General features: G+C 42.2%; 1 protein-coding gene across 9 annotated transcripts in view; it reads left to right on the top strand.

Moving 5' to 3' along the window:
• The window catches only part of evi5b (ecotropic viral integration site 5b), a 159,771-nt gene extending 156,655 nt beyond the window's left edge, over positions 1–3,116 (top strand). For all 9 annotated transcript variants that reach the window (XM_078408229.1, XM_078408226.1, XM_078408225.1 and 6 more), the window contains one exon: positions 2,179–3,116. In XM_078408229.1, the coding sequence (XP_078264355.1) occupies positions 2,179–2,517 (339 nt within the window). In that variant the 3' untranslated portion in view covers positions 2,518–3,116. The remainder of the gene's footprint in view (positions 1–2,178) is intronic.
• The last annotated feature ends 14,226 nt before the right edge of the window (positions 3,117–17,342 follow it).

Here is a 17,342-nt window from a genome sequence, read left to right as displayed (position 1 = left end):
TGCTGCTGCCTTTGGGTGAGAGTGGGATTCATTTGTGAGGGATGAATGATGTGATCAGTACGTAGATCTGCAACGAAGAGACTCCAAGGAATGTTGTCCATTGAACCACAGTCAGAAAACAAACGATGCAATGGAATATTAGAGCAAAGAGAGGCACCTCTGTTCTGTGTTTACAACAGATTTAATTCTGTTTATACTGTTACTTTGGGATGAGGAAAAAGGCTTCTGAGATGACCTCGCCTTTTACTGCGTATGCTAAAATTGTTCTCCATATCTCTGGGTTAGCGAAAGAGAAAACCAATGCAATGGTTCTTTTTGATTTGCTTCTCACTCCTTATCATTATGTAGCCATTCTCCCGACATGTTCATATGTAAATTAAAGACTCTGTGATGCATTCTTCCGACAGCCAAGTAACCTAAAAATGTCTTCAAATTACTAAAATCCAAGTGGACAAGTTTACAAAAGTTCAGTCCCCTTATTTTGCCCCAATAATGCCCACTAATTCACACTTTTTGGAAGAATCTTGAAGAAAGCAATTGTAGATTGGCAGATCCTGTTCAAGATTTTCCCTTGTCAGAACTTCAGATTCAGCTGTGGTGAATCTTTAATGCTGTGGTGTAAGTAGTATTATCTCTGCTAAAATACTGTCTTTTTGCTCCCTCCTTCCACCACATGCATAACTGACTGGGGCAGTCTCCTTCAGGTAAGTAACTGTATATGTCCCCAGTCCATTCTAACTGGTGCAATTCATACTACTTGCATTTGTATGAGTGAAACTGCCACTGACAATGTAATCATTCTCATTACACACCCATGTCTTGTATGAAGGTTGGATCACTTTTACATAATTAACCAGTGAGTGGCATTTTGTGTGAACTTATTCTGAAATTCCTTCTCATATAGTTTGAATCACTTTTAAAAACATGTTTATGCATATTCAAAATGGTTGTCTTGTACACTTGTGCCTTTTGAGATATAGAAAAAAAAAATAACAACTGGACTTTTGACTAATTTACTAATGTTGTAAGTTATACTTCCGTGTGGACTGAGAAACTTAAGACTTTCAACAAGCTAACATCTTTGCACGTATTTTTTTCTTTTTGGATTTCTTGAGATTTGTGAGTTGCCTTGCATCAGGTGTGCTATTGAGAGTGATTAATAGATATATAACAGGCATTTTTTTTAGTATTCCTTGGTAACTGGGATTTCCAGCCCTTTCTTTAAAAAATACTTAATATCTTTTTCCAGCAGAACTAAAGTATATATTGTATATGTTTGTAAAACTTGCGTATCTGACATTGACTGAGTTTTTGCGTGAATTTATTGCCAAATCTCTTGCCTGATAGTTTGATATTTGATTTTCCTCTAATCGTTTGTTATTTGTTCAGATTAGTTTATTGTCATGTGTACCGAGGTACAGTGAAAATCTTTTGTTGCGTGCTATCCAGTCAGCAGAAAGACATAGTTTGGCATTGGACAAAGCAATAAGACTATTCGACACCTATTACATTGCAAGTCCAGCTTGTTACGACCTTGGCACCAATTTAGACAAGATAAAAGAAAACTGTATCTGGGCCGCTAGTTGGAATGGGGGAGGAATTTGCGAGGCATTGGAAAGAAAAGTAAAATCCATAATCACATGGAACGAGAATAAAGTGGATAATGATTGGCATGTTGATTCTTTGTCTAAGACAATCTGATGAAACCTATCCTTTATTGTAATCTGTGTACTTACACTACTCACTTTATGGGATGCATGAGTTTATTTGTTCTGGCTATTAATATGTACAATGACAGTGTGCCAGTAGTTTTTGATTTCATTTAGAAAGGCCAATATAATTCTATTCATGTCTCCACTAAACTAAGGGGAGGGCAACTGGGTGTTCTGTTTAAACGTGATTGATCAGCTGAGTTCAAGGTATAGCTCTTTTGCCTGAAACAATCAGATCATTTGATCAACAGTGAGTTTGTGATCAATTGGTGAGTATTAGGACAATGAAAATATGACTTAAAAAATTCAAGTTGGCGTTTAGGAAAACTTGTCTGAAGAAAATGTGGCATGGAATATTTTCATCAAATCAAAATAAAATTTAGTTCTGCTCAGTTCTATACCATAGACAGTAAATATTGAAAATGTTGTGATATGGGAATAATAATATTCTTTTTTTTTTCAACAGGTCATGTGTGTAAAAGGGCAGAGCAACTTCTCAGACCGACTCACTTTTGATAGGATCCATATTGTGAACCACATAGCAGATGATGATTCATTCCACTCCTCCGATGATGATCTGATTCCAAATACTCTGAGGGTTCGTGGTCTTCGGGGTGTTCCTCGCCATTTTCACCACCTCGGCAGAAACGTGCAAATGGAAGCGAACGACAAGGACAGTGAGGACAGCACAGACAGTGATAACGAGGAGGCAGCAACGCACCCTCATCACTACGGCCAGATTAGTCATCAGAATGCCTGCACAGAGGGTCAGGACCAGACAGAATCTTTCTCCACCACCGTGTGACCATCACTGTGAACATGAGGCTCTCCAGTTCATGTCAAAGACCATTTGGGCTCCAGTCATTCAGACTAGAATGCAGCTTTCAGTCTTGCCTGCTGATTAAAATAAAGGGACTGACATGAAGAAACAACAAGGGGGTGGTAGATCTGCCATTGAAATAGTGGAGATGATTACTGGATTTCATACTGGGTTTTTTGGGGGGGGTGGTTGCAAGGAGGGTGTCATTTTACCTGTTCTTTTGTCTGCCTTAACCTCTGCCAAACCTTTCCAAAATAATTGTTGCCACATGCGAAAACAAGAGAGGGCTTGTAAAATGGACAGGAGATGAGATATTGACAGTATTATATACAGTATCATCTTTTGTCTTTTTAAACTTGAAATACACTTCCTAATTTATTTAGAAATGGGGGTTTTATTTTCCCTTTGCTTGATACTTCAGTCGATGGAATTGAGCTCTTGGATATTGGTTGATAATGGAGAAGATGCATCACCTTGTGCAATATTAATTGTATTTTATGCTAAAGAGAACACATTTACTAGTTTATGATATAAATGTACCATGATGGTCTTAAGAGGATTAATTAAAGAGCTTGTGCCTTTGAGGCATGGTTTGGTCAGGAGTATTGTCGGTTAACAATCTTATTCGGGCATCAAAGTTCAATATGTGCAATTGGAACATGTTCAGGATGCAGCTCCACAGTATGGTGTGTCATGGGCTTCGTATCCCAGCACAAAAACACGTTTCTTCAAGAAAATACTTTTTTAAGTACAAAAAAAAATCAAATGCTAAGATTGCTGTTTATACCTTCACATGATCTTATCCATTTTATTTTATTTGAGTTTTCATTTGAAGTGTCTGATAACAAATAGTGATGTACCAGTGGTTTGTGTTCCAGCAATATCTAATTTTACGTGTTACTTTGTTATGACAGAGAAATGTAGTTACACTTTAATATAAATATGTTTTATTGTTAACTGAGAATGCATAGGGTTACATTTCCGACTTTATCATAAATCAACCACTTCAAAATTGGAGATTTCAACATAGGCATGGACTGATTACCCTAGTTTATACCATTCAAGGAAATGCAGAAACACTATCAGGAAACTGTTATTCAGAAGTAAGGAAACCTCCTCAGAAAATATCCTGGTTGAATATGTTAGCTCTGCTTGGCAGTTGTTAACACTAGCTTTTTCACTTCACTGATGAGAATGCTTGTATAAACACTATCAGTGCATCTCTTTTAACTTTAAATTATAACATAATCACAATAAATAAACTTTCATGATTTTAAAGGGATTATACTGTATCTTGTTATTTTACTTGCTTTTCCATTACTGATGTAACAGGGAATCTTAAAACGGAAAAGGGAATGCGAATTTTAGACATTGTTCTAGGATGGGATCATTCTTCAAGACTTAAAACATTATCTGTGCAATTCCCCCCCACAGATGCTGTCTGACCTGCTGTGTTCCTCCAGTCGTTGATTCTTTGCTCAAGATGCCGGCATCTGCAGTCCTTTCTGTCTCCATCTGACAGCAGCATGCTGACATTACACTTGTATTTCCAGTAAAACATTTGTGAATCCATTTTGTGAGCTGGTAGAGCAGCTGCTTCACAGTGCCGGAGACCCGGGTTCGATCCTGACCTTGGGTCTGTGTGGAGTTTGCACGTTCTCCCTGTGACTGCATGGGTTTTGTGCTCCAATTTCCTCTCATACCCCAAAGATGTGCGGGTTAATGGCCTCTTTAAATTACCCTTAATGCATAGGGAGTGGATGTGAAAGTGGAATAACGTAGACCTAGTGTGAACGGGTGATCAGTGGTTTGTGTGAACTCGGTGGGCTGAACGGCCTACTTCCATGCTGTATCTCTAAACTAAACTAAATTCAGTGGCAGTATATATTTTGTATATGACTGTATTTATAAAATGATCTATTACTTAAAGATATAGATAATTTATTATTTCTACAGTAAATTCCTATCTGCTAATTTCAATGCAAAAGAAAATTGTTCACCTGTAGCTTTCACCTCCACTATTCAACATCTTTCATTTGTAATTTTCCTATAACTTGCATACAAAGTTCATCCACCTGCTGATGTTTTGTAATTTTTCCCCCTTTGAAGTATTAAGTGGAAGCAGATTCCATTCAATTATTGATTCAAAACTGTGACCCCCCCTCGTTGTTTAATGTCAGGGTATGTTGGTACACAGCTGAGTTCCCTTCTCCCATTTACCTATCACTCTGATCCTTAACTAAATGAATTATCCTTGTCCCTGAAGTGAAGGAAAAAACCCATAAACACAGAGGCCAAGAGAGTGCACTTTTTGTCGAATCGTGTTCCAGACCTGAAAGTGGCACTTTTTATTTCCAAAGAACTTTCAAAGATTTCCCTCTGCATGCAAGACCTCTTTCATCTGTATGCCTGACAGAGGATGCTTTATTTTCTGGTGTTAAACTCTTAGTATTATTTGCAAGTCATTGGACTTTGCTCAATTCAACAAACAGGGCGTCATCACTTTAGATGGGGGGGCGAAGGGGAGGTGTCAAAAGGTTATGATCTTAATCAACAACAACTACCATTTCTTCTGAAAACACACAAATAGGAAAATAGTAACAATACTATTCTCAGACAGTCAGTAATTCCACCTTAACCCAAGTTTCACCACCACATTGTTGGAATCACAAAATGCTGGAGTAACTCAGCAGGTCAGGCAGCATCTAGGAGAGAGGGAATGGGTGACGTTTCGGGTCGAGACCCTTTGTAGTAACTTCAATTTGTACCAGCATCTGCAGTTATTTTCCCACACCACATTGTTGGATGTGACTGAGGTTGAATTGCATGTGGTAAGACCTACATTGTCTCACTATCATAAACCTAGCTTTATGGCATCATTGTTGACGGCACTAATTTTTGACCTGCTGTTCATGGGCGCATCAATGTTAAAGACTCCCGCAACTTCTCCCAGCTGATTCGCAGAAACCTATGACACAGAAAGGAGCCATTTATATTTTAGGCCACGCAGGTCAAAAAAAACCTTGTAGACTAATTCCACATCCCAGTCTGTAGCTTTGCTTGTTGCAACATTTCAGCCACTCAACCAGATCCTTGCTCACAGGTAGTGATTTCCAGACCCCCAGCACTGGGTGGAATTACCTATTTTCAATTTTCTTCTAATCCAACAATTTAACTTAATCTATATTACCTGGCAAATTGACTTGTTTGCAAAAAGAAATGGGTCTTTCCTCGTTATCCCATCTGGTTATCTCATCTTTTAAATGCATCTCCACTGGCGCTTCCAGAGATTTGGGTGGGGGATGAGAGGAGAAGGTGAACACGATCAAGCCATTCTCTCAGTTCCAGCAACATCTTCGTAAATGTGCTCTGCAATCGTATCCTTGAAATATGGTATCCAAAACTGTCCACAAAACTATGATCCAGTTCTTGCTTTATATAGTCATAGCATTACCTCTCTCCTCTCACATCCTGTGCCTTGTTAATAAAGTCAGGTATCTCAGGTGCTTTCTCAACAGTCTTTATGGCTTCCTGAATCTTTGGCAGGGACTGTGAGACGTTTCTGCTCATTGTTAGTACTTTACCATTTATTATATATTCCATGCTGTGATTTGATGAGTTGTTTGTGCTGATCGGACAGGACATGTGGTGCAGCGGTAGAGCCTCTGCCTTACAGCGCCAGAGACCCAGGTTTGATCCTGACTACAGGTGCTGTCTGGACAGAGTTTGTATGTTCTCCCTGTGACCACATAGGTTTTCTCCGGCTGCACTGACTTCCTCCCACAATCCAAAGACGTACAGGTTTAGTTAATTAGTTTTCTGTAAATTGTCCCTAGTGTGTAGGATATAACTAGTGTATGGGTGATTGCTGGTCGGCGTGGGCTGAAGCTATGTTTTCACTCTGTATCTCTAAAACTAAACCTAAAAACTAAAGACACGCAGAATGATGCTGGAACGAGGAGTATTGGCTGCAGGTTCTGAAACAATTGTTCAACAAACTTTATCCAACCTTTGTAGGCTTCAACTTCCCTCAAACCTGTTGGCTTGGATCAATGATCTTCCCACACTGTTCACGCCACCAGTTGACAGAAGATTTTAGAAACTCGGTGTATGCACATGTACATCAGGAGAAGTAATAACCAGAGATTTCCAATTTGCTTTTAAAAATGGAGTGTTTGTTCATTGCTCAGTGACAATGGAAGGGACCGCTTCATAATTCTCATTTACTTTAAACAATGTGAAAACATGCTGCAGAATGATTTTTTTCCAGAAAGGCTGACATTAATGTATGGTTATTACTTTTAAGCCAAGAAACAATTTGTATCTGATAAAGCTATTCTCACAAAGCAAGGGTTTTATTAATAACTATGCCATAATTTGCAACAAATGGATAGAAGCTTAAATAAATATAGAAAAGCTAACATTTTGTTTTCATTTATGTCTTCTAATGCTGTAACATCCCCCCCCCCCCCCCCAAATAAAAACCTCAGACTAACCCTAATTTAATTTCTGAGTATTTTCAAGTACATTGCACAACTGTTGTTTATTCTTTTAGTTCATATAACATTGCAGATGTATGAACATGGAAAAGGATAATCCAGAGATTCTGGAGCCACACTGATTATGTGCTTCAATTGGAAACCACCAGAGGCGACTATAATTCAGAATCCAAGCCAAGGGTCATCCATTAGCCAATGTTGTCAGCAACCAAGGCCCCTCACATTAGCTGACCCTCGCAATACTTTCTTATTCTCAATTGAGGCCAGTGCAGAGGTAGAGTTGCTGCCTTCCAGCGGCAGAGACCCGGGTTCGATCCTAACTTCAGGTGCTGTCTGTATGGAGTTTCTAAATTCTCCCTGTGACTGCGTGGGTTTTCACCGGGTGCTCTGGTTTCCTCTCGCCCTCCAAAGATGTACAGGTTTGTCGGTTAATTGGCTTTGGTAAACTTGTAAATTGTCCCTAGTGTGTAGAATAGTGCTAGAGTGCAGAGTGTTCGCTGGATGGTGGGGATTTAGTGGGTCGAAGAACCTGTTTCACCCCTCTATCTCTAAAGACAAATTCTGCTGAATCATCGGATCGTTACAGCACCGAAGGTGACCGTTTGATGAATAGATTGATCTGTTCTCACTTTGTTGAACTGCAACCATCTTAACAACTGGGAGAGGTAATAACTAAAGAGATTTCCAATTTGCTTTAAAAATCGTGTATTTGTTGAATCATTCAGTAAGCAAATTATAGCAACTTTGCACAATCCCATTTGAAGCTTTGGGCTCTATGTCACTCAATTATTGAAATATTGGATTGAAAAATTGACTTAGAAATTCTTCAGAAAATAACAATGCCTATTACTTGTGCATGGACCATGCAATAAATAGAAATCGCTTCTGTCGCCCTGTGAGTTTCAAGAAATTGCTGCAAATTTGGTTCAATGCAAAAAGTTAGGTCCAGCACTTAATGCTGAAGGAGCTTGTTTCATTCAAGCTGGGAATCCCAGATAGGAAACATTTGAAACTGGAATTCCTCTCCTGTCAGTTGTGTATTGTTTCTAGATTTTGCATTTTTAATCTTTCACTTGCTGTCACTTTTTCTCATTTTGTCTCAATCCAATCTTTTAAACTTTACTTCTCATTCTGTAATTGACTGTAGTTCATTCAGCTTTTCCAGGAATATTGGCCTATACATCAGTGTTCCTGGAATATTGCCGTGGAATCGTTCAACTCTCAAGGAAGAGGAGTTGGGTTTAATGTCTTGTCTGCAAGTTGACTTCACTGACATCGAAGCATTTCGTCATTACTGACAGAACTTGCATTAATATAACAAGATGTCTCTTAGCTCTTTGCAAAAACATGATGAAATAAAATCTGAAGTGGAGCTCACAATTCAGCCGTTAAGCATTAAGGAGATTTTGCACAGATATTTAGGAGGAAATTCCGAGCAGAAAGCCTGACACTTGAAGGCCTGGCTACCAATGGAAAGGTGACAAAATTGGAAGTCTAAAGAGGCGAGAATTTATAAAGAAGACGAGCTTTTGGTCATGCTGTTAGGAGTTTTGATCTACACTGGATAATGTAGAAACATAGAAACATAGAAAATAGGTGCAGAAGGAGGCCCTTCCAGCCAGCACCGCCATTCATTATGATCATGGCTGATCGTCCCCAATCAATAACCCGTGCCTGCCTTCTCCCCATATCCCTTGATTCCACTAGCCCCGAGAGCTCTATCTAACTCAATGTAGAACAAGTGCGGAGTGTTTTTTGGTTATTGTTTGTTGGCCATTCTATGTGCAATCTGAGCTTTCACCTTTTGGATTTCCTCTGCGGCTGAAGAGTTGCTTCATCAGAAATGGTGAAAAATTGCCACAGGATGAAGCAACATGTCCACTGTTGCAAACTGCCTCAGTCCTCCTGTGTCACATGGATGCAGTCGGGGCCAAGCATGAGTCACTCTGCTAAAGAACTCTGCAAATAGGTAGGGGCAAAAGAACATGTTTTGCATTGCGTTTATTTTGGTTGCTTTATCATCAAAACGCTTACTTTTTTATGAAATGCGTGTGAAAGGACCAACAGATGTAAGCAGATGATGAATCTGTTAACCTTGCGAACTTTGTAAAGCTCTCTCATTACTGTGTTTGGTTTAACCACTTCAGTTTTGGGTCGCCAATGCTAAACCTTGCAATAATGTCAAAATAATTTCTTGCAACAACTGTTCGCTCACTTTACAGAAGTTATTTTACATTTTTTATGGTTTGTAATTTTCAATGCATTGTTTTATGAGAGGGCCATGTGGTAATAGAGGCGATTTAATTGTGCAATAATACTAGTTTCTACCGTCTACCTCACTTGTATTTTTCATGTAATTAGATGTAATTATGTAACTTTTTTTATTCATTCAAGGGATGTGGGCTCCTGAGGCTGAGCCGGCATTTAATCGTCCATCCCTAATTGCCTTTGAGAAGATGATGTTGTGTAGCCTTGTAGCCCATGAGACGTGTGGATGCCCACAATGGTGTTGGGGAGGGAGTTCCAGGATTTTAACCCAGGACCAGTGACATACAGTATTTCCTAGTCAGGATAGAGTGCGGCTCAGTGGGAAACTTCTCGATGTTGGAACTGGTGGGTTTGAAAAGTGCTGTCAAAGATGTCTTGGGGAGTTGCCGCAGTGCATCGTGGAAATGGTACAAACTGCTGTTGTTGGACATCGGTGGTGGTGTGTGAAAGGTTGTGGGTGGGGTGTGCATCGAACAGGCTGCAAGATTAGATTAGATTAGTTTATTGTCATGAACGTCAGGGTGCAATAAAATTACTTGTTCACATGAAGCTCACGGAGTAAAGAATATACATGCAGTGATGATAGAACCATCGATGAGTGCAAAACAGCGGGAAGGTGCAAGATTGTAGTTCAAGTTCTGAGCAGTACAAAAGAATATTAAAGTACAGTAACAGAATAACCGACTGAGGTGGAGTTGAGAGTAAGAGAGTTCAGCAGCTCCCCTGGGAATGAGGTGTGCAAAAGGTGATTGGTTCAGGAGTTTCATATCAGTTTGGAAGAGGCTGTTCCTACGTCTGGACATCCAAACTTTCAAGATCCTGCATCTTCTCCCAGAAGGAAGGAGAGAGACACGAATTCTTGACGATGCTTCCAGCTTTCCTGATGCCACATGGTGAGGATGGACTGGGTGGAAGGAAATGGCGACCCAGGGCCGTGTTCACCACTCTCTTTGGGTTCAGGCAGCCAAGAGCAGAGGCCGAGATGCTTCCCATCAGAATACTTTCTAAACCACATCTGCAGAGTTTTGAGAGAATCCTCGTGGACCTGCTGAATCTTCTCAGATGCCTGAGCGAATGTACTTATGCTGATGTGGTTTCTTGATCACTGCATCAGGTATGAAGGGAACACATTAGGTTGCTGGTCATGGTCATAAGTAATAGGAGCAGAATTAGGCCATTTGGCGCATCAAGTCTACTCTGCCATTCAATCATGGCTGATCTGTCTCTCCCTCCTAACCCCATTCTCCTGCCTTCTGTCCATAACCCCTGACACCCGTACTAATCAACAGTCTACCTACCTCTGCTTTAAAAATATCCGTTAACTTGGCCTCCACAGCCTTCTGTCACTGAAACCCAAGCTGTTGACCATCTCAACCTGTCAACTATTTGCATTTTAGAGACTTTGGATAGACATATGGATATGCAGGAAATGGAGAAATATGGATTCTGAGCAGGCAGATAAGAGATGGACGGCACGATGTCCAGCACAGATATTGTGGGCCAAAGGGCCTGTTCTCATGCTGTACTGTTCTATGTTCTTTCTCTACTGCAGCCATGTCCTGTATAAACCTTGAGTGTTGCTGAAGCTGCACTCACACGGGCAAATGGAGAGTATTCCATCACACTCCTGACGTGAGCCTTGGAGATTAGGGAGAGGCTTTGGGTTAGGAATGAGTTACTCCCTGCAGGATTCCTAACCTCTGACCTGCTCTTGCAACCAATTGTGCATTTGGCAACTCCAGCTCAATTTCTTGCCAATGTTAACCCCTAGGATATTGATAGAAGGGGATTCAGTGATGTTAGTGCCATTGAATATCAGGGGGTGATAGCTGGATTTGGCTCTTGTTTGATAACGTCATTGCCTGGCGCAAATGTTTCTGGCCACCTGCCACCCCAGCCTGAATATTGTCCAGGTCTTGTTGAATCTGAATGTCAACTTCCATTGTCTGACGAGTCGCAAATGGTGCTGTCTCAGGAGATGGTTGGTCACCGTTTGCTTCCATTGTTACTGCTCTCGTGTTTAATCCACCAACCTGCTGCATGCAACCTTGAGGTATGAAACACATGATTCAATATTACTCCCCTCACTTGCATTTCAGATTTGTCACACAGTGGATCGTAGTGTAACCATGAGAAATATTCAAAAATTAGTCTAAGTAACTCTTTAGATTTATTTCCAGCATTCACTCCTAGCGTCATCACTTGTGTGGAAACTTAAATATGATTTTTTACTGGAATTTAGAAGGATGAGGGGGGATCTTATTGAAACATATAAGATAATTAGGGGATTGGACACATTAGAGGCAGGAAACATGTTCCCAATGTTGAGGGAGTCCAGAACAAGGGGCCACAGTTTAAGAATAAGGGGTAGGCCATTTAGAACGGAGATGAGGAAGAACTTTTTCAGTCAGAGAGTGGTGAAGGTGTGGAATTCTCTGCCTCAGAAGGCAGTGGAGGCCAGTTCGTTGGATGCTTTCAAGAGAGAGCTGGATAGAGCTCTTAAGGATAGCGGAGTGAGGGGGTATGGGGAGAAGGCAGGAACGGGGTACTGATTGAGAGTGATCAGCCATGATCGCATTGAATGCCGGTGCTGGCTCGAAGGGCTGAATGGCCTCCTCCTGCACCTATTGCCTATTGTCTATTGTCTATTTTGCCTTGCGTGGGGAAAAGTCAAATATGATTTGTTCCTGAACAGAAAAAGAACATTTTTAAATCAGTTTTTTTTTTTAAATTGTGTTTTATTATCCATTACATTCATTACGAAGGAGGTTTTAGAGACAATTATAAAAATCGCTGAACAACTTCTCTCAACCCACCTGATCCGGTTGCTAAACACTTTAATTCTCTGTCCCATTCCCTAGATCTCCTCTATTGTCAGAGTGAGGCTAAACGCAAATTGGAGGAACAGCATCTCATATTTTGCTTGGGCAGCTTGCAGCCCACTGGCATGAATATTGATTTCTCTAACTTCAAGTAACCCCAGCATTCCCTCTCCCTCTATCCCTCCCTCACCGAAGTTTTCACCAGCTTCTCGTTTTCACCCAACAAACAGCTAACTATGGTTTGTTTCCTTTATCATCGTTACTTTTTGGAATATCTTTCATTCATTGTTCTTTATCTCTCTACATCATTGTCTCTATCTCTCGTTTCCCTTATCCCTAACCAGTTTGATGAAGGGTCTCGACCCGAAACGTCTCCCATTCCTTTTCTCCAGTGATGCTGCCTGTCCTGCTGAGTTACTACAACTTTTGTGTCCATCTTCGGTTTAAACCAGCATCTGCAGTTCCTTCCTACACATAATTAATGTTCTTTATGAAAGTTTACACTGGTCTTACATGACGCCTCTGCTCTCATAATAGTGTAACGCACAGATATGCAACAATTGGTGGATGGTTTGTTAACACCACAGCAAATCTTTATAGATTGCTTTATGTGGATGAGTGCTTTGCGAAACATAGATCTGCACAAAACTGTTGGAAGGGATTGTATCGAGTGATTTGCAAAAAAAGCAATGGCCAATGGTACTCTATTTGTCACATAGAGTCATACAGTGTGGAAACAGGCCCTTCGGCCCAACTTGGCCAACAATGTCCCAGCTACAGTAGTCCCACTTGCCTGCGCTTCGTCCATATCCCTCCAAACCTGTCCTATCCACGTACCTGTCTAACTGTTTCTTAAACGATGGGATAGTCCCAGCCTCAACTACCTCTTCTGGCAGCTTGTTCCATACACCCACCACCCTTTGTGTGAAAAAGTTACCCCTCAGATTCCTATTAAATCATTTCCCCTTCACCTTGAACCTATGTCCTCTGGTCCTCGATTCCCCCACTTTGGGCAAGAGACTCAGTGCCGATCTATTCGATCTATCCGATCTATTCGATCTATCCGATCTATTCCTCTCATGATTTTGTACACCTCCATAAGATCACCCCCAATCCTCCTATGTTCCATGGAATAGAGACCCAGCCTACTTAACCTCTCCCGATAGCTCACAACCTCTAGTCCTGGCAACACCCTCATAAATCTTTTCTGACCCCTTTCAAGCTTGACAATATCTTTCCTATAACATGGTGCCCAGAACTGAACACAATATTCTAAATGCGGTCTCACCAACGTCTTATACAACTGCAACATGACCTCCCAACGTCTATACTCAATACTCTGACTGATGAAGGCCAAAGTGCCAAAAGCCTTTTTGACCACCTTATCTACCTGTGACTCATCCTTCAAGGAAACATTCACCTGCACTCCTAGATCCCTCTGCTCTACAACACTACCCAGAGGCCTGCCATTTACTGTGCAGGTCCTGCCCTTGTTTGATATCCCAAAATGCCACACCTCACACTTCTCTGTATTAAATTCCATCAACCACTCCTCGGCCCACCTGGCCAATTGATCCAGATCCTGCTGCAATCTTTCACAACCATCTTCACTATCTGCAAAACCACTCACTTTTGTATCATCAGCAAACTTGCTAATCTTGCCCTGTATGTTCTCATCTTAATTACTGTTGTAGATGACAACAGTAACAGGCCCAGCACCAAGCCCCGATGCACACTACTAGTCACAGGCCTCCAGTCCAAGAAGCAACCTTCCACCATTACCCTCTGCTTCCTTCCATGCAGCCAATTTGCTATCCATTCTGCTCTCTCCTTGGATCCCATGCGATCTAAGCTTCCAGAGTAGCCTGCCATGCAGTACCTTGTTGAATGCCTTACTGAAATCTATGTATACAACATCTACCTCTCTGACCTCATCGACCTTATTGATCACATCTTCAAAAAAATGAATCAGATTTGTGAGACATTAAAAAACCATGCTGACTATCCCTAATCAGCCCTTGCCCATCCAAAAGCCTGTATAACCTATCCCTCAGAATACTCTCGAGAAAATTTCCAACTACAGATGTTAAGCTCACCGGCCTATAGTTCCCAGCATTTTCCCTGCAGCCCTTCTTGAAAAGACAACATTTGCCACCCTCCAGTCTTCCGGTACCTCTCATGTATTTAAGGATGGCTCGTAAATTTCAACCTGGGCACCCGCAATTTCCTCTCCAGTTCCCCCACAATGTTCTCGGATATATCTGATCAGGCCTTGGAGATTTGTCGATCTTCATACATGACAGTACCTTCACTACTTCGTCGATGGTAACACTGACTGCTGTCAAGACACTTCCATTGACTGTCCCAAGTTCCTCAATCCTACTCTCTTTCTCCTCGGTAAATAGAGATGAGAAATATTCATTGAGGACCTTGCCCATCTCCTGTGGCTCCACACAGAGGCGACCGCTTTGATTCATGAGAGGTCCCACTCTCTCTCTAATTACCCTTTTCCCCCTTATGTATTTATAAAATCTTTTGGGATTGTCCTGAATGCTACCCGCCAGAGTTATCTCCTGGCCCCTTTTTGCCCTTCTGATCTCCCTTTTCAGTTTACTCCTTAGCTCCCGAAACTCCTCCAGGGATGCACTTGATCTGCTGCCTATACCTGTCCCATGCATCCTTCTTGTTTTTGACCAATGCCTCAATTTCCCTCATCAGCCAAGCTTCCTTACATTTGCCTGCGTTGCCCGTCACTCTAACGGGGACATACATATCCTAAGCTTTCGTCAGCACACTTTTAAAAACATTCCACTTGGCCGATGTTCCCTTCCCCTCAAATAACCTGCTCCAGTCAACTTGAGTGAGACCTTCTCTCATACCCTCAAAGTTGGCCTTACCCCAGTTGAACATTTTAACACAGGCAGTTGAGCATTATAACACATCCGTCCCTATCCATAACTATCTTAAACCTAATCGAACTGTGGGCACTGGTTCCAAAAGGCTCCTCCACACACACACACTTCATTAACTTGCCCTTCCCAATTTCCCAATACTAGATACAACGTTGCCCTCTCACGTGTGGGGCCTCCACATACTGCTGAAGAAAACTCTCCTGAACACTTTTGAGGAATTGCATCACATCTAAACCCTTCACGCTATGATTTTCCCAGTCTATATTGGGAAAGTTAAAATCCCCAACTACAACAACCTTATTTCACCTGCAGCTGTCTGCAATCTCCTGGCATATTTGTTCTTCTAATTCCCGTTGACTATTCGGGAAGCTGTAGTACATCCCCAACAAGGTGATCATCCCTTTTTCTGTTCCTCGTCTCCACCCATATCGCCTCACTAGACGAACCGTCCGTAATGTCACCTCTGAACACAGCCGTGACATCCTCCTTAACCAACAATGCAACCCCCCCTCCTCTTTTCCCCTCACCCCTGTCTCTCCTGAAGCTCCTGTACCCCGCAACATTGAGCTGCCAGTCCTGCCCGTCCCTTAACCAGGTTTCAGTCATGGCTACAACGTCCTAGTCGCTCGTACCTATCCATGCCCTAAGCTCATCTGCCTAGCCCGTCAGGCCCCTTGCATTAAAATACGTGCAGTTTAAACCAACCCTCCATATCAACGTCGAGTCCCTCACGTCCTGTACGAGATCCCACACCCCTGCCAATCTCGTTTAACCCCTCCCGTGTGGCATTAGCAAACGTGCCCGCTAGGATGTTGGTCCCCGTCCCTTTTGTACAGGTCACCCCTGCCCCAGAATAGATCCCAATGACCCAGAAATGTAAATCCCTGCCCCCCTGCTCCAACTCCTCAGTCACACATTCATCTCCCCTACCTTCCTGGTCTTGCCTTCACCAGCACGAGGTACTGGAAGCAATCCTGAGATCATTACCCTGCAAGTCCTGCTTTTCATGTACCGAGGTACAGTGAAATTCATTTTTGTATGCAGTTTAGTACAAGTATCATTATACGTAAGCACTTCGATACATCTTGGATAAGCAGAATACTAAATATTATTTATTCTTACATTTTCTCCGTTAACTAAATTGTACAACTCCAGTAGGTTTTGTTATTTTTGCTCAAAATTCCAGCATCTACTGATTCCTGTGTGTGAATCTCGCTCTTAGTCTCCAGCTGAACGTTAGTGGTTTATTTGAGAGGAAAGACCGGGTCTGATCGGAACAGCTCACAGCGGGGAAAGGGCGGTCCGAGAGCGGCGAGATTTGCTGAAAGCGTTACTCTTAAATTAGAAAACTGCCGGCGCATGTAACCCCGCGGCGTGTAACCCCCTTCGCTTAATGTGTGATGAAGTCCAAGGATCTTACTGTTTAAAGACTAGAATGAGAAGCGGTGAAGCTGGCCGAGCTGCGACTTGTATCACCAATCAGAGCGCACACAACTAAATCAGAATATAGACACGAAATGCTGGAGGAACTGCCTGTGCCGCTGAGTTACTCCAACATTTGGTGTCTGTCTTCGGTTTAAACCAGCATCTGCAGTTGCTTCCTGCACATAAATCAGAATATACTGGATGGGGCCTGCATTTAGCAACCCCCCCCCCCCCCCCCCCCCCACACACGTTCTTGGTTGTTTTAAAAAAAGGACAAATTACTAACAACAAAAGCAGAGAAAAATAGAGACACGAGAGACTGCAACTGGCGAAACCTTGAGCAAGAAATCAAACTTCTGGATAGGCACATGGATGTGCACGGAATGGGGAGATATCCATCACATGCGCCTTTTCTCCAGAGATGCTGCCTGCCCCGCTGAGTTGCTCCAGCATTTTGTGTCTATCTGAGTTGTAACCCAGCATTTGCAGTTACTTCCTACAAGTCCCTCCAACCCTCTCATGTCCATGTGTCTGCCCAATCGTTTCTTAAACGTCGCGACAGGACCTGCCTCAACTACCTTCACTGGCAGCTCGTTCCTTCTACCCACCACCCTTTGTGTGGAAAAGGTTACCCCTCAGATTCCTATTAAATCTTTCCCCCATCACTCTAAAACTGTGTTTTGATGAAAATGTTAATTTTAGGCTCTCGTTTGTACCAGGGCAGCGTTCTATGACCAGGTTGAGTTTTTGCTCCCCCAACTATGATGGAAGTGGGGCCATCGATCGTGAAGTGGCCTTTACCCCAGCGCCCTGAATTCTCACTGTGAATCATCTCGTTGAGACCGTTGTAGGAACGGCGCGCCCGTGTCAGTGCGGCGCTGATC

This window comes from Rhinoraja longicauda, chromosome 11 (assembly GCF_053455715.1).
Source record: "Rhinoraja longicauda isolate Sanriku21f chromosome 11, sRhiLon1.1, whole genome shotgun sequence".
Taxonomy (NCBI): domain Eukaryota; kingdom Metazoa; phylum Chordata; class Chondrichthyes; order Rajiformes; family Arhynchobatidae; genus Rhinoraja; species Rhinoraja longicauda.
Note: the sequence above shows the minus strand (reverse complement) of the source record. Positions and strands in the feature narration are given on the sequence as shown.